Below are 19,322 nucleotides of genomic sequence, written 5' to 3'. Positions count from 1 at the left end.
ATGAACCACGTTCGACTGACAGCAAAGGACAGCAGGTGCATATTTCGTGGGTTGCTGTCTGCCCGTGACGTCACGGGCCGACTTGACACGTCACTACGAAGCCGCCCTCTCGAAACCGAAACCGAAACTGCTGGTTGAAAGAAGCGGTATTAAAAATATATGTAATGCATCCCCAGGCACCAATACACTCTTTTTAGGGTTATCGACACCCGTGCTTTCATTTAGAGCAACAATCCGAAAAATTTTAAAATTCATGTCAGTACTCCTTTAAGCTTTAAATCTATGCATGCACCCATATCATTATGAAAGAATAAAATACTATTAGGAAATCTTGTTCATAATAGGTGCAGTATAATAGGTTGATGTTTCATGGCTGTTCTTCACGATCCCCAGAATATGTTGAGTGCCGCCTGGGAGATGATGCATTCAGTGGTTTCGGAAACACTATTGAAACTATATTGTCAGACGGGAACCTGCGCAAACAAATGAACCATTTATGAAAGATTACATCAACACGAGCTCACCCACTCAGTCTGTTTGCCCTGTTGAATGTTGATGTGCTATTACATTTTGTCCGATGACCAATTGGTGCTGTTGTCCTGGTACTGGAAATCATGTGCGACTCCCTAATCTGTTCCCTGTTGTCTCTTGTTCACCACATATTTTTTTAGCAATTTACAATCCCTCCATGAAAAATGCAACACTAATGATGAACTCGACATGTTTAAATGTGAGAAAATTGTTGTGTGCTTTATGTGAAACTTTTCAGCCAATAATGATAAAAAAGGCAGGTTCTGAAAAGTGCAAAAAAAAAAACATTATATACTTCATGCAGATGTGCTCATACATTTTCTTTTCATGGAAATCAATGGCCTTTGAGTACACAAAGCCACAAGAAATTATTCTGCTATTACTCGGCTTGAAGCAGGAGTGTTTGAGAACATGCACTAATGAAGTATAACTATTTCAGCTAGTTAGCCAAAACGCTAAGAACCTGTTATACACAACATATCAAAGCTTTACAACTGTTGATGTTATTTGTTTATCAATGTAAAACATTGTGGAAGTATTGCGACAATCCGATTGTGGTTTACAACGCATGTGCTCGGCTCTCCTCGTTTTGAACCTGTTAAGACGACTGTGCAATGATGACTTGTTAACAAGAGAGATGTTTTAATGGCAGCATCATAATATGAACTCCCGTGTTACCTTTTGCTTGTAACCGTCCCCAAGTGCAAATGAGGGTGAAATGAATTTTCCTTGCCCATGTGTATATGAAGTGTTTGCTTGTTAGGATAGCTATTAAAAATAGGGCATTTTATGACCATGACTATACTCTTCACTCTATGCGCTTTCCTCGAATGTTTATTGAATTTTTTTCTTCTTTTAAATATGAAGCAGGAATACTGAAATGGTTAACCAAAAAAAGGCATTGCCGCTGCTCAAATAAAAGATTCCAATGAGATTCTTAATGTGAGAATGCTGCAAGGCATCCAAAGATTACCACTGTAACACACAGTAAATGCAATGATATCACCCTTTGTACTGAGACTCTTGTAAGCTATTGCATAACCATTTCAGGATTCTATAATAAGAGCATCAGCATAAGCTGTTTTTGTTTAACAGTGGAGACTGTTACGACGGTAGCCTTATGCTTATGTTTTATGTTAAAGAACACACTTTCTGTAGTAACAATGAAAATTTTGAAAATATATTATTACAAAGAAGTCCAGAACATAAACAAAAAAAATGGCTGGTGCTACATGCAAGATATTAAGAAGTGCCTCCGTTCTTTTTATGTTCAAGCAATTTTTCATTACTTTGTCTTAGCTCCCATACATTATAGTTCTAGTCAGAAAGCTGGAATGTGAAAGGCAACTCGTTCACGTTACTGAAGCCAAGTTGTTGAGGTGCTTTTTTTTAAAGAGGTAGCAACCTCCTGTGTGAAACGAAATGTTGTGATTGTTGAAAGTGTGCTGCTTTGATGTGATTGAACATAAAGAAGTGGAGTGATCCGTCCGTGCGAAAATGTGCAGTCACTTGCAGAATGCGGTGTTGGTGATGTGTTGTTTCCCAGTGACAATAAACGAAAAGATGATGCAAAATGAAGTCGTCTTACTGACTGGGACATAACAGGCATGCATGTGTGTGATCGCTTCACTAAACGCACCAGACACTACAGCATCGTGCATGCTGGGAATATGAAGACTCTGGAGCAATGTGAAAACCCCCTTGCTCGCTCTAGAATGCGTGAAGCTAGGAAGTGTGGCGTGTTTCTCAACCATTTTTTCTTCGTTGCGGAATATAAAACTGTGCGTTTATTGTACTTCAGAAAAAAAATGGCAACAGCAACTGGTAATTTGGGTTACAAGTTACCAGTTGAATCAACTTCAACAAGTTACCAGTTGAACCGTCAATTTGAATCTGACACGGGAATTGGTAGCGTCAAACATAACGTTAGTATATATGATCATGGGCGGTTAAAAGCACTGGCTATTGGTAATGACTTACCGTAGAGTGTAAAACACTGAACGAACACTGACAAAAGAAACTTGACAACAAAGCTTGCTTTTGCAACGTTTTATACTTGGCAGTAAATCACAACTGCAGTCGGGTGCATCTTTAGAAGGTAATGGCATTTTCACCTCAAAGGCAGATGCACACAAACTTGCACGAATGAGCGTGTGCTCTAGACTGATGCTGTAAGCCAGACAGTCAGTGACCCTGCAATCAGAGAACATTGCAGAGTACATGCGCAAGACTATTTCTAGTCGTGGAGGCAATTGGCTGCTGCACTTTGGTCATCTAGGCGGAGCCACTCGCCTTCTCAAAGGCCAGCTCCGGGAATTTTTTTTACCATGTCAAGGTAATGTTAACCTTACACATTAATTCATACAGCTAAAACGTTTATGAGACTGATACCTGAACGCAGAAGGCTAATACCACGGTGTAAACGATATATTACCAGAACTACTAAAGCATCCTAGTGCCACCAGTGAGGCCTTGATAAACAGACACGATCGTTGCCTTCCTGATGCCACAGCAGTTTGCTTGCTGTATCCCCACACCTGTATTCGCGCTTTTGTCACTTCTGTCACTGTACCCACACTGACGTCGCACACAATGTGGACAATAATTGAAGGAAGCCAAGTGGGCGGTTCTAGGCAATCGTTAAGATTAATATGTACACAATGGACGCATCTCTCAAGCATGTAATTTTGTATAAATGATGGAAGAGTGCAAAGGAACGTACCCAGTCGATTTAACTGAGATCCAATGACCTTAAAAAATCATCGGAGTTAGCTTTTCAGTTGTATCACACTATTGAAAAACCACACACCATTTTATGACAAAGGTTTCTCAGACGAGGAAAGCAGGCGTACACGAGACCTGAATAAAAAAAGACGATTTAATCACTTTCGAGAACAAGTATTTCCGTGTGTTCCGTGACAAGTGAAGAGGCACGCCGTGAACTCGAGTTTCGTTTCGTGCGCAAGGAACACAAGCACGCAGTTTTTCCTTCAGTCCATTTGATGCCCGACATAAAAACGATGTGCGGGCTATAATGAAATTTATTCGCCGCCACGCCGCCATTGCTCCACCCATCCACGGCAAGCCACCTTCGCACACCTTCGCTGCTTCATCACCTCGTCCGCTGCAGTTGGGAAAATCGTTTTTGCTCAACAGGAAGAAGAAGAGAAACGGGTGCAAGCACACAACAGAAGAACGGGGGAGAAAAAAAAACAGAAAGGAAATACAGTCAAATGCCTCTACAACAAAATTCTTCTATGACAGGTTTTCTTACATCCAGGCCAAGTTCTCATTTTTCATATATATGATTGTGAATGCCCTCTGCTACATCAAAGTTACCTGTACAACGAAAAAAACAGCGCTGCTCCCGACAGCCGGCTAGTCGCTTTACAACAAATGCACGCTTCTCATTCGCACATGAAAAGCAAAGCGGATAATGCTGCAATGCGCAGCTCCAAGAATCGCTCAACTATTGTCCTGCTTGTTTAGATGGAACTGATCTGGATGACGGATACATCGCAGTTGACGGTGTGACAGTTGGATGGGAACAGACAGCTGACACAGTTCATCATCAGGGTTGGGAAGGTCGATGAAGGTACCATGGATGTGTAGACAAATCAAGGGCTTTTACAGGGGGCGCAGTAGTGGCATTTCATTGTTTGCAGCTATGCAGTACCTTCGGACAACGTCTCAGGTTCACCATGCACACAATGAATCAGACCTTTTGACAAAACATACGCCAAATTCACGATAATGTTTTCTTCTCGCTAAGCGTGCACAACCTGCACCGGACGGCTGTACAAGTATGCTATCTTAATATTATTACTAAGTGATTTTGATAAAGAATTTTGGAGGTCCCAAGAACTTCGTTGTAGAGGCTTTGACTGTACCTACAATTTTGTCGATCTAGCGCTCGCACAAGCTTGCATCAGCTCAGCGGGCGAGATCCTGTCGGCATGCAATGCAACAAATTAGAAATTAGGAAAGCACGTAATGGCAAGAACGTGCGGGCTGGTGGGGGAGAAATAAGCAACAAACAAAAACAGGAGCACACATGCACGTGGCAGGAAAGCGCGTGCGGTAATTAGCGGCCTGGTGGGTAACCACAGCACGCAATAATTGATGGCCTGAGCTGCCAATTAAAAATATAACGGGAACATGGCATATAGGACTAAGGAGGGAGGATAGTGGCAGCAGAGGAGGCCTAAGAAATGCAACGGGGTGACGTGGCAGAGGAAAATGTAGAATATTGTCTTCGGTACTTGCGCGGGCACCAGCATCACGGCATATGCCTGACGGAGAGTTCTGTCGACACGCCAAGAGAAAACCCAAGTGTGCCGCCACACACCAACGGTCCACCACTGCACTTCATAAACTTGCATTATAAAACGACGACGGGAAGAGATATAATCACAGTAAGCAGACTGTCCTCTCTGCCGGTCGGCGGGTAGTCACGTCGTAGTATGTTACAAGTCTATAATATAAATTAAAAGAAACAGTTTTTTTCTCTGCCTTCTCTCTTCTCTTCACGCACACCGTCAATCACCGGGTTTTGGCGCTGCGGCCATGACTTGTGGCACTCTCCCAGTTCAGATTTCGTTCAGCGCAAAAAGTACCTGGTCTTCGTCCGAATCGTCCGAATCATCGGATCCATCCTCGCTCACGTCCGAGAGACTGAATGCCACATCGTCACCGTCGTCGTCATCATCGTCGTTATCGTGCTCGTCGGCATCCATGTCTTCTGCTGAGTTGCGAACCAACATGGAGGGAAGGGAAAGAAACAAGAGCGTGTCAGAGTAGGCGAGTACTGTGAAGTTTAATCAATGGTGAAGTGAAAATTACAGAAAGGAATGTCGGGTTTGTTCATTGGCACATAGAGAAAAGAATTACCGTATATTGCCGATTATAAGTCGATGTTTTATTCATAAAATGACCTTCCAAAGTTCGGGGGTCGACCTATACGCGGAATCGTTAAGTCGACTTATCTGTGGGGTCCGACCGTTTCAATCGTGAAACACAGCTTTCTAAAGAGCAAGTATTCTTTGAGCCATGGTATATGTAGGTCACTGTTTTCTAGCAATAAAAATGCTGGGGTTGTGTCCTCATCGGCTGGCGCTAAATATGTTTTCCACTTCCGTATGTTTCCATCCACATTTCCATTTTCCATTTACTTCCACTACACAGTGGATTTAGTCATTGGATAGGATGCATATTCATTAATATCCATTAATCAATGCGCCTTGCATATGCTGACCACATCTCAAAATAACAACACAATAATCAGACTACTATAAGAGAGAAAAATAATCAAGGCCACTAAGATTTTGAAAGGAACCCCTTTCGAAAGTACTTTCAGCATCTCCTTCACACAGGTCTGGTATGATGCCCCAGATCCGTACCATGCAGATATTCTTTCAGTAGTCTTAGCCAATTAGCCTACAATAAGAGTGGTGCTACTATATTGCACAATGATAGACAAATGCGGTTCCTGAAACACTACTAGAGTCTGTCGTACTTTGCGTAAACAATATATACCTAAAGACTGGGGCAAGTGCACCTGGTGCAGAGAACTGGGTTTCCACGGCAGCTATATATAATGCTATATACCATAATAACCTGGTAATATAATATACCATAACCTGGTATGTGGCTAGAAAGCTATAGACCAGGTTACCCTGGCATTTACCTCGCACCCTACATCAGCTGCGACAGCGAGAAGTCGGTAAGGCACGACTTTTTCAAGAGTACGTTAACTCAAACACAGAAATGAATGAAGTGTCAAAAATTTGCAAAAGGGTTTCACACAGCAGATCTCAAATACTGCTATGGCTCCGCACCACTCACACTTCTCAACCCCTTCTATTCTATGTACAAGTTAGATGCATCCACGCATTCCCGGTAAAAAAGATCCATAACAAGCTCTAAATGCGTTCGTATCTTCTAGTTTCTCATCAGCAATTCATTTAGTTTTTTTCTACAAAATACTTTTGAGATAAGCTACTGCAACGAATTTGTTAAAACTTAGCTTAAAATGCTGAAGTGCCATCTACATTCCTTCCTGTACACAATTCCACATCAGCGGATCAATTTGACAATTTTGGTGTGAAGTTACAACGCATAAGGGTTTAGTGTATTGCGCAACAAAAATGACCCATCAGGCACTACTACAGTGCCAAACATTACAACCTTCGCATGTTAAGGCGGCAGTTGTGACACTTGGACATGCCAAAAATTACTTATCATGGCTCCCACTTTCAAAGCTGAAAGAACTTGTGCAATGAAATGAACATTTGAGTGAAATACCAAGAAAGTGTTGAAGAATAGACTAAACACTCATATTTGCCCAATTCCGTAAGCAATCTAAATATATTTTCAACTTTGTTTGGTGCTGCCAAATGCAACAAAACAGCAGGGTAAAAGCATAATGCAATATATGCGAGCACAATGTTCACACCGTGAAACACGCGTGCAGAAGCAGAACCAAATGGAAAAGAACAATGTACAACAGCAGCATGAAAAATCTTGAAGAAACGTGCCTTGCGCACAATGATTTGTCTTGCCGGAGATGCACTACTTGCAGCAGTGGAAGAATCGTTACGTAATGACCGATAAACTCATTGCTGCACGAAAGAAAATGGGTTCCTCTGTCGTAGGACAGATAACCTGAATTCACAAAGAATTTGCTAGCTGAAAAATAAGACATAAGCTCCATCCATCACAAATAGCTCCAACTGCACGCAAAGCTCTGAAAATCCTGAAACAGAGTGTACGGGTTTCAAGAACACCAAACACTACTATGTGAATCCATGTGCTATAATTGACTAAAGGAAGGCTCCACAACTGTACTTTAGATGTAGACGTTACCACATTTTGTTGATCAAACACACACACGAGGCTTTCTATAGACAATGTAGCTGATTTGTACACTTGTGGAAGACAGTTATTTATCCTGCTTTTTTTTTTTTTTAGAATATGTGTGTACACAGTAAGGCAGTGCTCTTGCACAGATATTCTCAATACTCCTTCAAGTTGACAGAACATGGTTGCTCACAATGTGCACTAAGCACGTGTCACTTTGAATGCTTCCAGACGATATTGTAGAACTCTTGGCGATTCTTAGAATTGTTAGCACCTCAAATACCTAATCTCTTACCTGCTTTGCCACCATCAGAAGGGACACAAGTTTCTATAAAAGGTGATATGATATACTCGGCAAACATACAATCCCACATCACGCGCCATGTGGACACTCCTATGTTTAAATGCACATATATACCCCATAAAGTGGACGGGAGGATGACCGCCGCCGTAGCTCAGTGGTAGAGCATCGGGTGTGTTGTTCGAAGGTCACAGGTTCAGTCCCTGCCGGCGGCAAGTTATCTTTTCGTCAACTTTACTTTCTTCACATTTATATTCTAAATACTACAGATAACGCCCCCTATACTTTCCGTGGCACTACTGTCTGAGTTCTCATTAATATTATGTGTAACAGCGAAAAACGAGCCCTTAAAAGTAATCTTTCCTTCATTCACGTGGACACCTGAGCACATATTTATGAGGGTCTCCGACGTGTGCAAGCAGCAATGCTTACATATTACGAGTCCTCCAGAGTAGTGCGTGCAAAGTACATTGGCATGTCTGTCTAGTAACACTTCACTTACTGCAGTGTGACACTGTATCAAGTGGCCACCATATCAGAAAAGAACAGTAAACCGTAAGAATCTGTGCTGTTGGTGGATGCCTGGATTAGTGCAACACCCGGTTACACAGCTGGCTTCATTTTTTTTTTACTTTTTCTTCTGGCTGAAAATTCTTTGCGCCAGAAAAATCACCCATTGCACAGTTTTCACAAGTGCAGTATCAGTTGTGTAGGTAATAAAGTCTCTTTTGCCAATGAAAGAATTCCAAAAGGGTAGTACTGAAAGCTTAGCCTGCCTTCTATTGTTCTTCCTTATCTAAAAAGTTAAAATTCTGAAGTTTCAATCACCAAAACCCCAGTATACAGTACTCTCCGTAAATGGAAATCTCTTAAACGGAACTGCTGCTTAAACGGAACTGCATCTAATATAACTGGTTTCGTACTTGAATTCTGCACCCCAGTTCATCTCTCAGTAAACAGAACTCCTGTTAAATGGAGCACATTTTCCTGGTCCCTTCAGGTTACGTTTAATGAGTCGACTGTAGTTACGAAGCATGCTGTAGGGGGGTAACTATGATGTGCCTAAGCGCGCACCTAAAATGAAGTACATGGATTTTGGCGTTTCGCTGGCATCAAAATGTTGCCACCATGGGCAGGACTGGTGGGTTCACTATTTTGTTTTATTGGGGTCTAATCAGGGCAGATCACCCAGTAGACCTAAAGCAATGTACATAGACACACACTCCAATGAAATGTATGTATGTGTATGTTTCGTTCCGTATATGCACCCACATCCATACATGCTCTTCACTTCAAGGAGAAACAATATGAAAGGAGCTTCCTATGTCAAAGAAATGTTATACTACTTACAGTAGAAAAAAAGATATGCAAAACTGTCTACTAACCACATTATGCATGTTTGACACACGAAGTAAGTAAATGTATGGGACACATTCAACAGTCATTCAAACACATCTAGGCAGCATATTAGATCTTGTAATAAAGAATACAAGAGGGAAATAGCACTCAGTCCTATTGGCCTTCAGTGTTACGATAATCAGATGAATGTGTTGTATTGAAAAACACAGAAAAATAAGCTTGGCAGAGCAATGTCTGCCAAGCCTTTTACATCATGATAGGCACATTCACTGTTTCATACTCAGGGCCACACGTTTATGTAAGAAGCATGTGGCTTTCATAAGGTTGCATGTGCAACCTCTTCGAATGAGTAACTCAATTAATTACATTCAAACCTTGTTATAACGAAGACGGATATAACGAATTATCGGTTATAACGAAGTAAATGAATAATAGTCTTGTCATAGCTACAGTGTTACAAATAAACGTTTATAACGAATTTTCGAATATAACGAAGTTATTTTCGTGGCAGATGCGACTTTGTTATAATGAGGTTTGGGTGTAATCTAATATCACATCCTTGTGACAATAAATAAAATTTAATTTATGCCAAGTGGCTTGTAGCTTCAGTACAGCAGAACTACACGGAGAAAATGCACCATTTAGACAAAATGCCAGAAGGGCTTGACCTAATTGTGAACAATTAACAAGCACTCATAGTAAGTGCATGAAAGTGTAATAGTGGCATCGTCACATTACCATGCATTGTCCTCCCATTTCTGCACCATCTATGCAGCACATACTTGTAATCCAATTCTGATGTTATTACAGCACCAAATACCGATCGAATCAGAAACCATGTACAAGCAGAACTGCTATAGTCTTTCCACATGGCAAGAGCACTCGTTAACAAACACTACATTGTTGAATCTGGATATATGTGTTATCTGGAGGAGCTGACAAAATAGTAGTTAATAAATTGGCAATATGACAGGAGAGACCTAGGCTCCTGGCATTATGCTTCACCACATTACAAGGTGTGATGCAGTGAAGCTTATCGATGCAGATTTGTCAGTTCGGAGCGCAAAGAAACATCTTATGGCATGAGCCATCCATATTTTCAAAAGTGTGCCTTGCTAAATGCTTTAATGGCATGTAAATTCTTTTCACATTCAATACAATGCTTAAGCACACTTACCAATAATGAGCCAACAGTTCTGTTTCACGGAGTTAACTATTTTCAAGTGTGTCAGAGGTGACCACAGTACCGTTACAAGACGCGCACTTAGAGAGGCACAGTGCAGCGTTTGATATATCAAAAGTGGCAGTGAACGTTTTCAATACACACGTAGAAAAGTGCTGTAGCCTTGCATAAGATGAAAGATAAAGGGATGCAACAGCTTTTTGACATTATTACTAATTTGATTAGTATTAATGTCAGATAATAACTATGATGATGTCAGACTCAATAGCAACTATTGAGTGCAAGGCCTAATTTGTGCGAGAGCGCCTTCACAGGCTGTACACTAATACAAAATTGTTGCTAATTTCTATCTTGGGTGAAACAAAAGTTCGGATTATACTGGAACCCTCATGATTCTTATAGTGTTCTAAACACGAAGATGGCTGCTACTGTCAGCGTAGCGCATGCGAATGACAGCTGCTCCTAAAGACGGTTGATAAAGGCGATGAAGAAAGAAACGAAGCCGCACCTTCAATGCATGCCGTGTCCTCGCTCAAAGCAAAGTCACCTCAGCGACCAACTGAATCAGTGAGCTGTCTTCTTTCGAGGTTTCCGTCGGCATGCAAGTGGAACAGAAGAAAAAGAACGGACCCGACTCTAGCTATCTGTTATCAATGTAGTTGTTACACTTTGGAACGAGACGGTAGAGATCGGTGCTGATACGTACCCATCGTCACAGCTCATAAACATGGCAATAGTGTTGCTTTATTATTCTAATAATGGTCCTAATAGATTTTTCACGGGACAAGGAATGAGAGTTTCGATCGTTAATCGCTTTTACCTATTATACTCTGCGAAGCATGAATCAGGCATTACAGATATCTAAGAATGCGTGAATTAATAAAAGCTATTAAGAAGAATGTTAAGAACTGAAAGCTTGATACTAACTGGCGCAAGTTCTGCAAGTATACGCATGTTAAAATCACCATTTTGTCATTCAAGCATCAACTGGCACACTAACCCCTCTATTCTCAAACAAGCGTTGATTCGAAGTTCATTCTTTGCTTGACTGAGTGGAGCACAGCAGCGCTGCTACACTGAAAATTACGGCGTGCTTCTCAAGAATTGCTGCAGATTATCGCTGATACGCAGTGACTTGTTCTGTCCAGAGCACCCTCTCTAGGCAGAACAAGTCACTGCGTATCAGTGATAATCTGCTGCAACGGCGATCCCACAGACTTTCTCAAGTTGAGGTGGAGCGTTGAGTGAAGAGACATTCTAGAGTACAGGGGTAAGACCAACCCAGCTTTACTTGTACGTAGAATCGTGAAGGACCTCCAGAATGGGAGTCCCGAAAATTCTTTTACAAAACCGTAACTGGTGCTGTATGTCTCAGTTTGCTTTTTTTTTTTCACATCAATGCACTCGGCTCACTCACTGCAGAAAGCATCAAAAGGAGATTTGGAGCAAACGGCTTTGCCAGCACTGACTTACCATCATCATCGTCGCCAGAGTCTTTTCATTCACAAATGAAACGAAAGAAAGCAAGGAAGAAAATAAATCCTGGTTGCACACTCGTTTGCGACATCTCAAACAGACTACTGCAGACAATGCCAAAACAGGACAGAGATTAAAGATAATCTCAAGAGTTTAATCTTAATCTCTACCCCAAACTTTTCACATTGTTTGCAGTATTACGCCTTCATATCAACAATTCCTGCTATCAACAATTCTAAGGCTCTGGTTGTACAAATAACAATTAACGGATGTTTGGGTGCACGCGGAAATTGACCATTCTTTCCCCGGCAGCCCCCAGATGAAGCCGCGAATAGTTGCAGGATTTCTCGACGCTAACTCACCGTCGTCATCATCGTCATCGGTGTCCTCTTCGCCCATGTTGTCGGACTCGTCATCGTCAGCATCCTGGAAAAGTAATCAACGAGATCGGCTCACTAAGCTGCTAAGCACCACGATCAGCAATCAAATACTGTACATAAAGTGAGCAATAAAGATATTTAAAAATGGAGGCATCTCCCCATTTACTGAAGCTTATTTGAACTTTGACACCATCATTGCTTACAAAAAGCTGAACCCCTTGAACAATAGTACAAGGTTTGACATGCCTCTTAATGCCTATGTGTACTAGGACACAAGCCAGCAATTTTTTTTCTCACCGCTTTATGTTCTTAAAGCTGGTGTATGTATACGCACAAGGATCCAGTAATTATGAACCAATTATGAATGCGAAAAGACCTGTCCTCTATTCATACAAACCTCGCACTCTTTGCAAATGAAGCTAAGAGACAATAATGTTTGTGGACAGAGAAATGAGTCATGCTGATGTCAAAAATTCGATTCTGTTCTTTAAGTTAAACAAGAGAACAAACCCTAAGACTTTGAGCACTGTAAATGTAAAGGTAGATACAGTCTAATGATTGCTGCCAGTCCGCCTTTAAGCTCATGCTATGTGCAACGTTTACTAGCGCTGCTGCCGCTGCTGCTGACATCCCTGCTTCTGCCGTGACCCCCGCCAAGACAAAGGAAAAGAACCACTGACCACTAACAGCATGGAGCCAGTGCTAATCTCCCATGCAGTAACTAGCTTTTGACAGAGCTGTGCATCTTGGGTAGAGGAATTTTCTGAACGCCTGTACAGATGATCAAAAGGAAATCGAGGAGGCAATCGGCCAATCAATCTCTTTTTCTCTTTCTTTATGCAGGGAGTAACGAAATTGTGATGAACATCAGGTTTTCCTAGACACAAGACACGATGAAGATGGGGGAACTACACAAGCGGTGGTCGAAGCAGCAGCGGCGGCGGCGGCAGCGACGCGGCCGTGAAGTCACAGTGTGTGGCAGTGGCGACGAGAAGCGAGCGGCTTGTTAAGGGGACAGTGGAAAGACGGTGCCGTTCGTGCGAGGAAGGGAAGAAGAGATTTCGTGACGAATAAAGAAATTATTTTCGTGTTCCTCAAAAACGCTGCGCAATGCGAGCAGTGTCTGATCCCTTCGCAAGTTTTGTGCTCTTGTGCATCAAGCCTTTTGAACAAGCTGGAATGCCATGAATGTGGGTAAGTCTCAAAAGCGAGGCTTCAGCCAAACAGCTTTTCAAGAGATTTTACACAACTTTGACGATTTTACGAGTCAAAACCACAGTGTGGATTGTAGTGTAGCGGGGCGGGGGGCTCTGGGTTGATTTAGACCACTTGGAACCCTAATTGCGTTTTTGGCACATCGCTACCATCGAAGTGTGGCCACCTTGGCCAGGAACTAAACTCGCACCTTCATGCCTATAATTGCTAAGCTACCAACGGTAAGCCTTCTTCAGAAAAAGTTACAGCACCACGGATGCAAATTTCATTAGCACGGACACGAGACTGCGTGACAGTGAATGCTGTGGCCCAATCATTCCTTATTTATCAGCTGCACTGTTAGGAAGATAAAGAACTGGTATGGCAGAACACGTGCCTGCCCCTGCTCCTGCCCCAGGACATAACAATGTTGTGACCATAACTGAGATGGCTCTGTTGCACCAGTGATTGAGGTCCCATGGCATACATTCCATTGGCACCTCACTTAAAACCAGTGCCTTCAGTGTCTGACCTTGCGACAGCTGTGACCGTCATGACAGCGTACGGTCCCAGTGCTTTTAAAGGTCAATGGTAGGCTTGTGCGAATAGTAAATTTTAGGTTCGAAGCGAATAGTGATTTGGTCGAATAACTTTGAATCGAATACGAACAGTATATATCGCATATTATAAAGAAAAATGAGCATATTTGTCATGACCCAGCTAACCTGCACAACATTTTTTTAAAAATTGAGACAAGACATGTGCAAATGTCATTATTTTTGGTTCAAAGAGAAATGGAAGCAACTTTGAATAGTAGCAGGATTCAAATTTCAATAAAATACAAGCGATAACCTGCAAAATACGTTACATTTTAAAATTTACTACACTTAGAGCATATAAGCCAGTATCACAAACTTTTAAACTTAAAGAATTATGATTCGATGCGAGGGTAATTTGTTCATTTAACCTTGAAGTGGGGCAGTGTGGATTTCCCCTGGATAGGTGTATTCATGGTATAGCACCACTCCACTGCAGTGAAACCACTTTTACAGGGGGTCACATGTGGTTTATATATGTCTATTCGTTCATTTCGAACACTTCGAAATTTAGAATAATTTAAATTCGTTTCGAAGCGAATTCAAATACTGTATTATTCGTCCGAGTATTCAAGCTGCTTGAATATTCGCACAAGCCTAGTCAGTGGCCTGCCGACTGAAAATGCCACAGCAAGGCTTAACTGTCTTCTTCAAGAAATACACAGGATGCACGCATTATCTCTCCGCTCCGTTTTAGTACCATATTTTCTCGTGTATAGCCCGCACCCCCAACTACAAACTGCGAAAAAATAAAACTTAAAAAAAGAATTCCTGCATGTTGTCGTGAAGCTACCTTCCTTGCCTTAATGTGAAGCAGTGCCATGAAGCAAACTTGTGCCCCGAAATACACGCATCATCCACACCCCGACTTTAGCTCTGAATTTTCTGCACATTCTGTAAGGGTTATACATGAGAATATACGATACAGTTACTGCTGCAGCAGGTGCCATTATGCCTTTTTCTTCACACAGCTTCATTCTGCAGCTTTCTCATAACAGGTCATAATACTTCTGCGTTCTACAAACACATATGATAAAATACTGATCAAGTATATTTGCAAATCTGAAATAGAAAAAACTATGTGCAAGCACTAAATTTCATCCTGCCACCTCAGTTACAAGTGAGGATCTTTTCCACTGATGGAAGAGTTGTCTCAGAATGTAGAGATGAACAACACTGCTTCCACGTTCAAAATCAGCACACACTTTTAGGCACAGCAAACGCAACATGGCGAAACACAACTGCACAAAAAGAGGCCTCCGAAATGCCTTCAGCCACAACTTTCATGCTAACTTTGCTAGGAAAAAAAACCTGACACATTATGACTCGATTACTGTTAACCCTTTACTGCCGGTTGTCGCGAATTCGCGACATACCGAAAGACGCCGATTAAGTAACACACGAAACGCGTTAATGCCTTCACCGGCGGCTGTCACGTATTTGCGGCGAACGTAGCTTTCAGCACGAGACATCTAGCGCCATTGCATGTAAGGTATTGCAAGCTGGAACCCAGTGTTCTGTATCAGTTGCCGGAGAGCGCGAGGCACGTGCAACAGCTCTCACTGCTTCGTTGTTTTTTGCGTGAGGGACGCAAGTTCCATCTTCTATAAAATTTTTTCGATGTGCACGCATACAAGAGGTTGCACACGACATGTCACGTTGTTTTGAAGTACGTTATTTCCTGCGCGATCCTCGCTTCTGTAGTATGTCGCGAATTCGCGACATCCGGCATTTGAGTCGGTCAGTGATGACTGGCGGTATGAGAAGTTCATGATGGACTTCCGCTCATTTTATGAGAAAAAAGGCTTCGCATGCGCTTGCCACCTGAAGATAAGTGACGACAGCTGTCTCAATGACAGCGAAGACGACGATGTCGATCCTCATGCACAAGCATGAGTGTCTTCATCGAGCAGTGAGGATGAAAACGAAGATGTGGTAGACCAGCCAAGCCAGTGCCTCTCTCAAACATGCAGTGCGGTGGAAAAAAAGACTGTCAAGAACAGCGGGAAATGCCACACTGGAAAACCGCTCATCCTCAATGTGACACTGTCCGAGCTCCTATTGAATATTTCAAGGAATTTTTTATGACACATTCACGGAACACATCGTTCAGCAGAGCAATCTGTTTGCGACGCAGAAAAATCCGAACAAAAGACTGGCTCTGTCTCGTGGTGAGCTAGATCTATTTCTCAGTGCCGTCACCTTCATGTCATTCTGTCTTCTCCCAAGAAGTCGGCTATACTGGGCAGCGGAGTCTAGGGCACACAGGGTGGCCGACACGATGTCACGTGATTGGTAGGAGGCAATAAAGTCAGGCTTGCATTTAACAACGATGACGATGCCAAGTTACGTCGCCCTGAAGAGATCCGCTTCATTGATGCGGCGATGCCATACTTCCGTTGCATTGAACATATTGAGCTACTATTGGCTTAAGTGCCGGTTGTCACGAATTCGCGACATACCTAAAAGTATGCATTAACATTCCATTTTGAATAATACAACTTTCATAATTCAGGCATTAAAGGGTTAAATGCATTGTTACGTCTTTCTACAGTTGAGTACAACTTTCAAACTCCGACACACTGTGTTGTGGATCTAAAGTCCACAACACAGCTTGTTTTATTGTTTGTGGAGGTTGTAGTGCTTGTCAGCCTCTTAATGCTGAAGTTCACAAAGGAATTTTTTCAGAGAAGGTAAGTTCAGAAGTATTTGTCCTACTTCATAAAGTGTCAAGATCAAGATCGACCTACTAGCCTGAACGAATACCTTGTAACAGGTAAGCGTGATTTCACATAGGTTTATTTCAGTGCATAGGCAAAAATTGCTTAACATGACTCCAACATCTTAGAGTGAGGAAGTCACTAAATATAGATGCTGTTCACATTTTTTATCCCAAACAATGCCGTTTTGCAATGCAACTATCAAATGACAGGGATTAGGAGCAAAAATGCCAGCAGGTAATAGTACCATGCAGTGAACATGCAATGATTTACAGTGTTAATGCATCTTGTTATTGACATACTGCCCACAAATCTAGACATCGGATGTCTGGCCTATTGCAAGCCTTATGCATATTAACATAAAGCTCCTATTCCTTCTTGCTTAAGCCTACAAGGCTATGAAGTAAGCTAACCTAATTTAATCTACCTTAGCCAGCACAACCATTTACACACACTTCATTTTTGCAGTGCATCAGCATGCACTTCAGTGCCTACAATAGGGCTGACGCGCTGGAGTTTTGAGTACTGTGGCGGAGCCTGGTGGCGTGCGCCGAAGTTGCTTGGGTAGTCAAAAATGGACGCCGACCGGCGAGTTACGCAGTTCTCAGTTGCTTTAAGCGTTTTACTTAATTTTGCGCCCAGTTTCCAGGCTCAAAAAGTGCTTAAAACGTACGCAGGAACTTGTCCGCTATGCCTGCAGAGTCTGACATGTTTGACGAGCGATCCCTGCTTCAACAAACCGTGCCGAAAGCAGGTGGTCTGGGCGACGGCTCAGCGCGCGGTTTCGAAGCGCGGTCGCCGCCGTTATTGTTGCGTGGTTAATTGCCTCGAACATGGGGGTAAGGATCCTAATGTGCGGTTTTACTGGTTCCCCTGAAAGCCGTACGAAGTGGAGCGACGGAACCGCTGGATGCGTGCCGTCCGACGCGTGAAGTGAGTACGCGAGCAAAACGTGGTTTGCAACGTAACGTGCTGATTACCTTTCGTACGCGCGTGCACGCGTTTATATATGTACCGTATTTTCCGGTGTATAAGTCGCACCTTTGTATAAGACGCACCCCCTACTTTTTACGACTTGTGAAAGAAAAAATCATATATAAGACGCACCTTTGTATAAGACGCATCTATTTTTAACTCAGTCGACATGATAAAACACAATGACCCACGCAGGGTACATTGATTGCGAAATGCGTAGTCGCGCACGGCACTGAATATCTGTAAGCAGCAGTTTTATTAAGGCGCAGAAAACCACTATTTAGTCTACTGGATTTGAAGCCACATCCTCCGGCGCACTGTCAAAAGTTCTTCCGCCTCGGTTGGCAGCATCGCTGGGTTGCCGTCGTCAGCCTCTGAGTAACTTTTACGCAGCATTGTAAGCACCTTGAAGCACATCGTTGGCACTGCCTGTACTATGGTGGCTACCATACCTTTAGGGCATTACCAGACTTGGCGAGAACACATAAACAACGAACGCGCCGCACGGTTATCACACGATCGTCGGATACCACCTACACACGCATACAAACGTAAATGGCGACCGGAAGCTGCGACTACTGCTGGACTGCAGCGACGTCTCACACGAAAACTGATGATGATAATAATGAAGTGGTACTTTCGCTTTTGTAACTGATATTGTGGGCGCTACAACGTTACAATGGACCGTTGTGGTGCTCTTTTTTATTTATTGCCTCAGGTCTGTGGGTTTAATTCTTCGTTTAAGAACAAACAATTCAAACAGTACAATGGGGCACGCGACAGTGGTGACTTTTATTGCGGCCGTAATCTCCGTGGTCGCCGCGCTGCTTGAACAGCAAGTAGCTGACATCTAAGGTCGCAGCCGCTTCATTGTTAAAACAAAATTAGATATATTTTTACGAATGCTCTCGAGCTCTGTTTATCGTACTCATAAATTAAATACAAACAAATTGGTCTCGCAGAAGTGACTTTTTGCGTATATAAGACGCACCGTTGTATAAGACGCACCAGCGAAAATCTAGGAAAAAAGGTGCGTCTTATACACCGGAAAATACGGTATATATTCCCTGTGTGCAGTCCAGACGGCACGCTGTGGCTGCCGACGGCGATCACGAGGATATGCAGCCAGCATTTCGTGCGAAACGAGAAAAAAGATGCCATGAGTCACCCTGCGTATGTGCCTACGATTTTTCTGGCAGCTTACAGCCGGCTGCTTCCAGCTGCCGGCTGTAAACATTGCGCGCCGTCGCTTCTCGACCGCCACCGCACGCTGACAGAATTTGACGAATTCCCTAGAAGCAGATGTTGACAATTACGACCGTGCATGGGGAAAAAGTGTGTTTGCAACTGAATGCGGCAGAAAACGGCACACGACGCGAATGCGCTCATTCGGGCCGCCGACGGCTAGCCTTCGTCACTGGACCTTTCTTGATTCCGTTTCGTCGTGTAATGCAAATCATGTCGGCTTTCTTAACAGCAATCTTTTCGTTTATGCACTGTCGTTAATCGCGCGAGCATGCCTCGTAAAACTTAACTCGAGTTCAACGTCGTATGAGATTCGCTGCACTTGCGAGTTGCAGCGCGCCGAAATGGTTCCTTCAATCTCCTGCACGTCGTAAACATACTTGACGTGACGAGCGTCTTGCGTTTACGCAGATTGCTTGGCCTGAAGAACTCATCCACGCCAGAAACTGGCCGAGATCCAAAGCGCAGCACAACCGACAGCGCGGCTCCATTGCGCATCTGAGC

At 42.9% G+C, this 19,322-nt stretch overlaps 2 protein-coding genes across 3 annotated transcripts in view; one reads left to right on the top strand and one right to left on the bottom strand.

The window, feature by feature from the left end:
- LOC119372494 (serine/arginine repetitive matrix protein 2) overlaps positions 1-13,166 on the top strand; it is a 107,753-nt gene extending 94,587 nt beyond the window's left edge. The window contains exon 7 of one of the 2 annotated variants that reach the window (XM_049419763.1): positions 12,932-13,166. Coding sequence is in view for 1 of the 2 variants with exons in the window: in XM_037642965.2 (XP_037498893.1) it covers positions 12,932-12,969 (38 nt within the window). In the remaining variant the exon portion in view is untranslated. The remainder of the gene's footprint in view (positions 1-12,931) is intronic. The other variant, XM_037642965.2, reaches the window with a different exon arrangement.
- Positions 3,398-19,322, bottom strand: part of LOC119372492 (DDB1- and CUL4-associated factor 1) — a gene marked incomplete in the record, with an annotated part of 95,328 nt that continues 79,403 nt past the window's right edge. Inside the window, 3 exon segments of the mRNA XM_049419762.1 lie at positions 3,398-3,655; positions 5,148-5,275; positions 11,706-11,726. Coding sequence (XP_049275719.1) covers positions 3,644-3,655; positions 5,148-5,275; positions 11,706-11,726 — 161 coding nt within the window.

This window comes from Rhipicephalus sanguineus, chromosome 10 (genome assembly GCF_013339695.2).
Source record: "Rhipicephalus sanguineus isolate Rsan-2018 chromosome 10, BIME_Rsan_1.4, whole genome shotgun sequence".
NCBI lineage: Eukaryota > Metazoa > Arthropoda > Arachnida > Ixodida > Ixodidae > Rhipicephalus > Rhipicephalus sanguineus.
The sequence above is the reverse complement of the archived record's forward strand: the minus strand, read 5'-3'. Positions and strand labels throughout refer to the sequence as shown.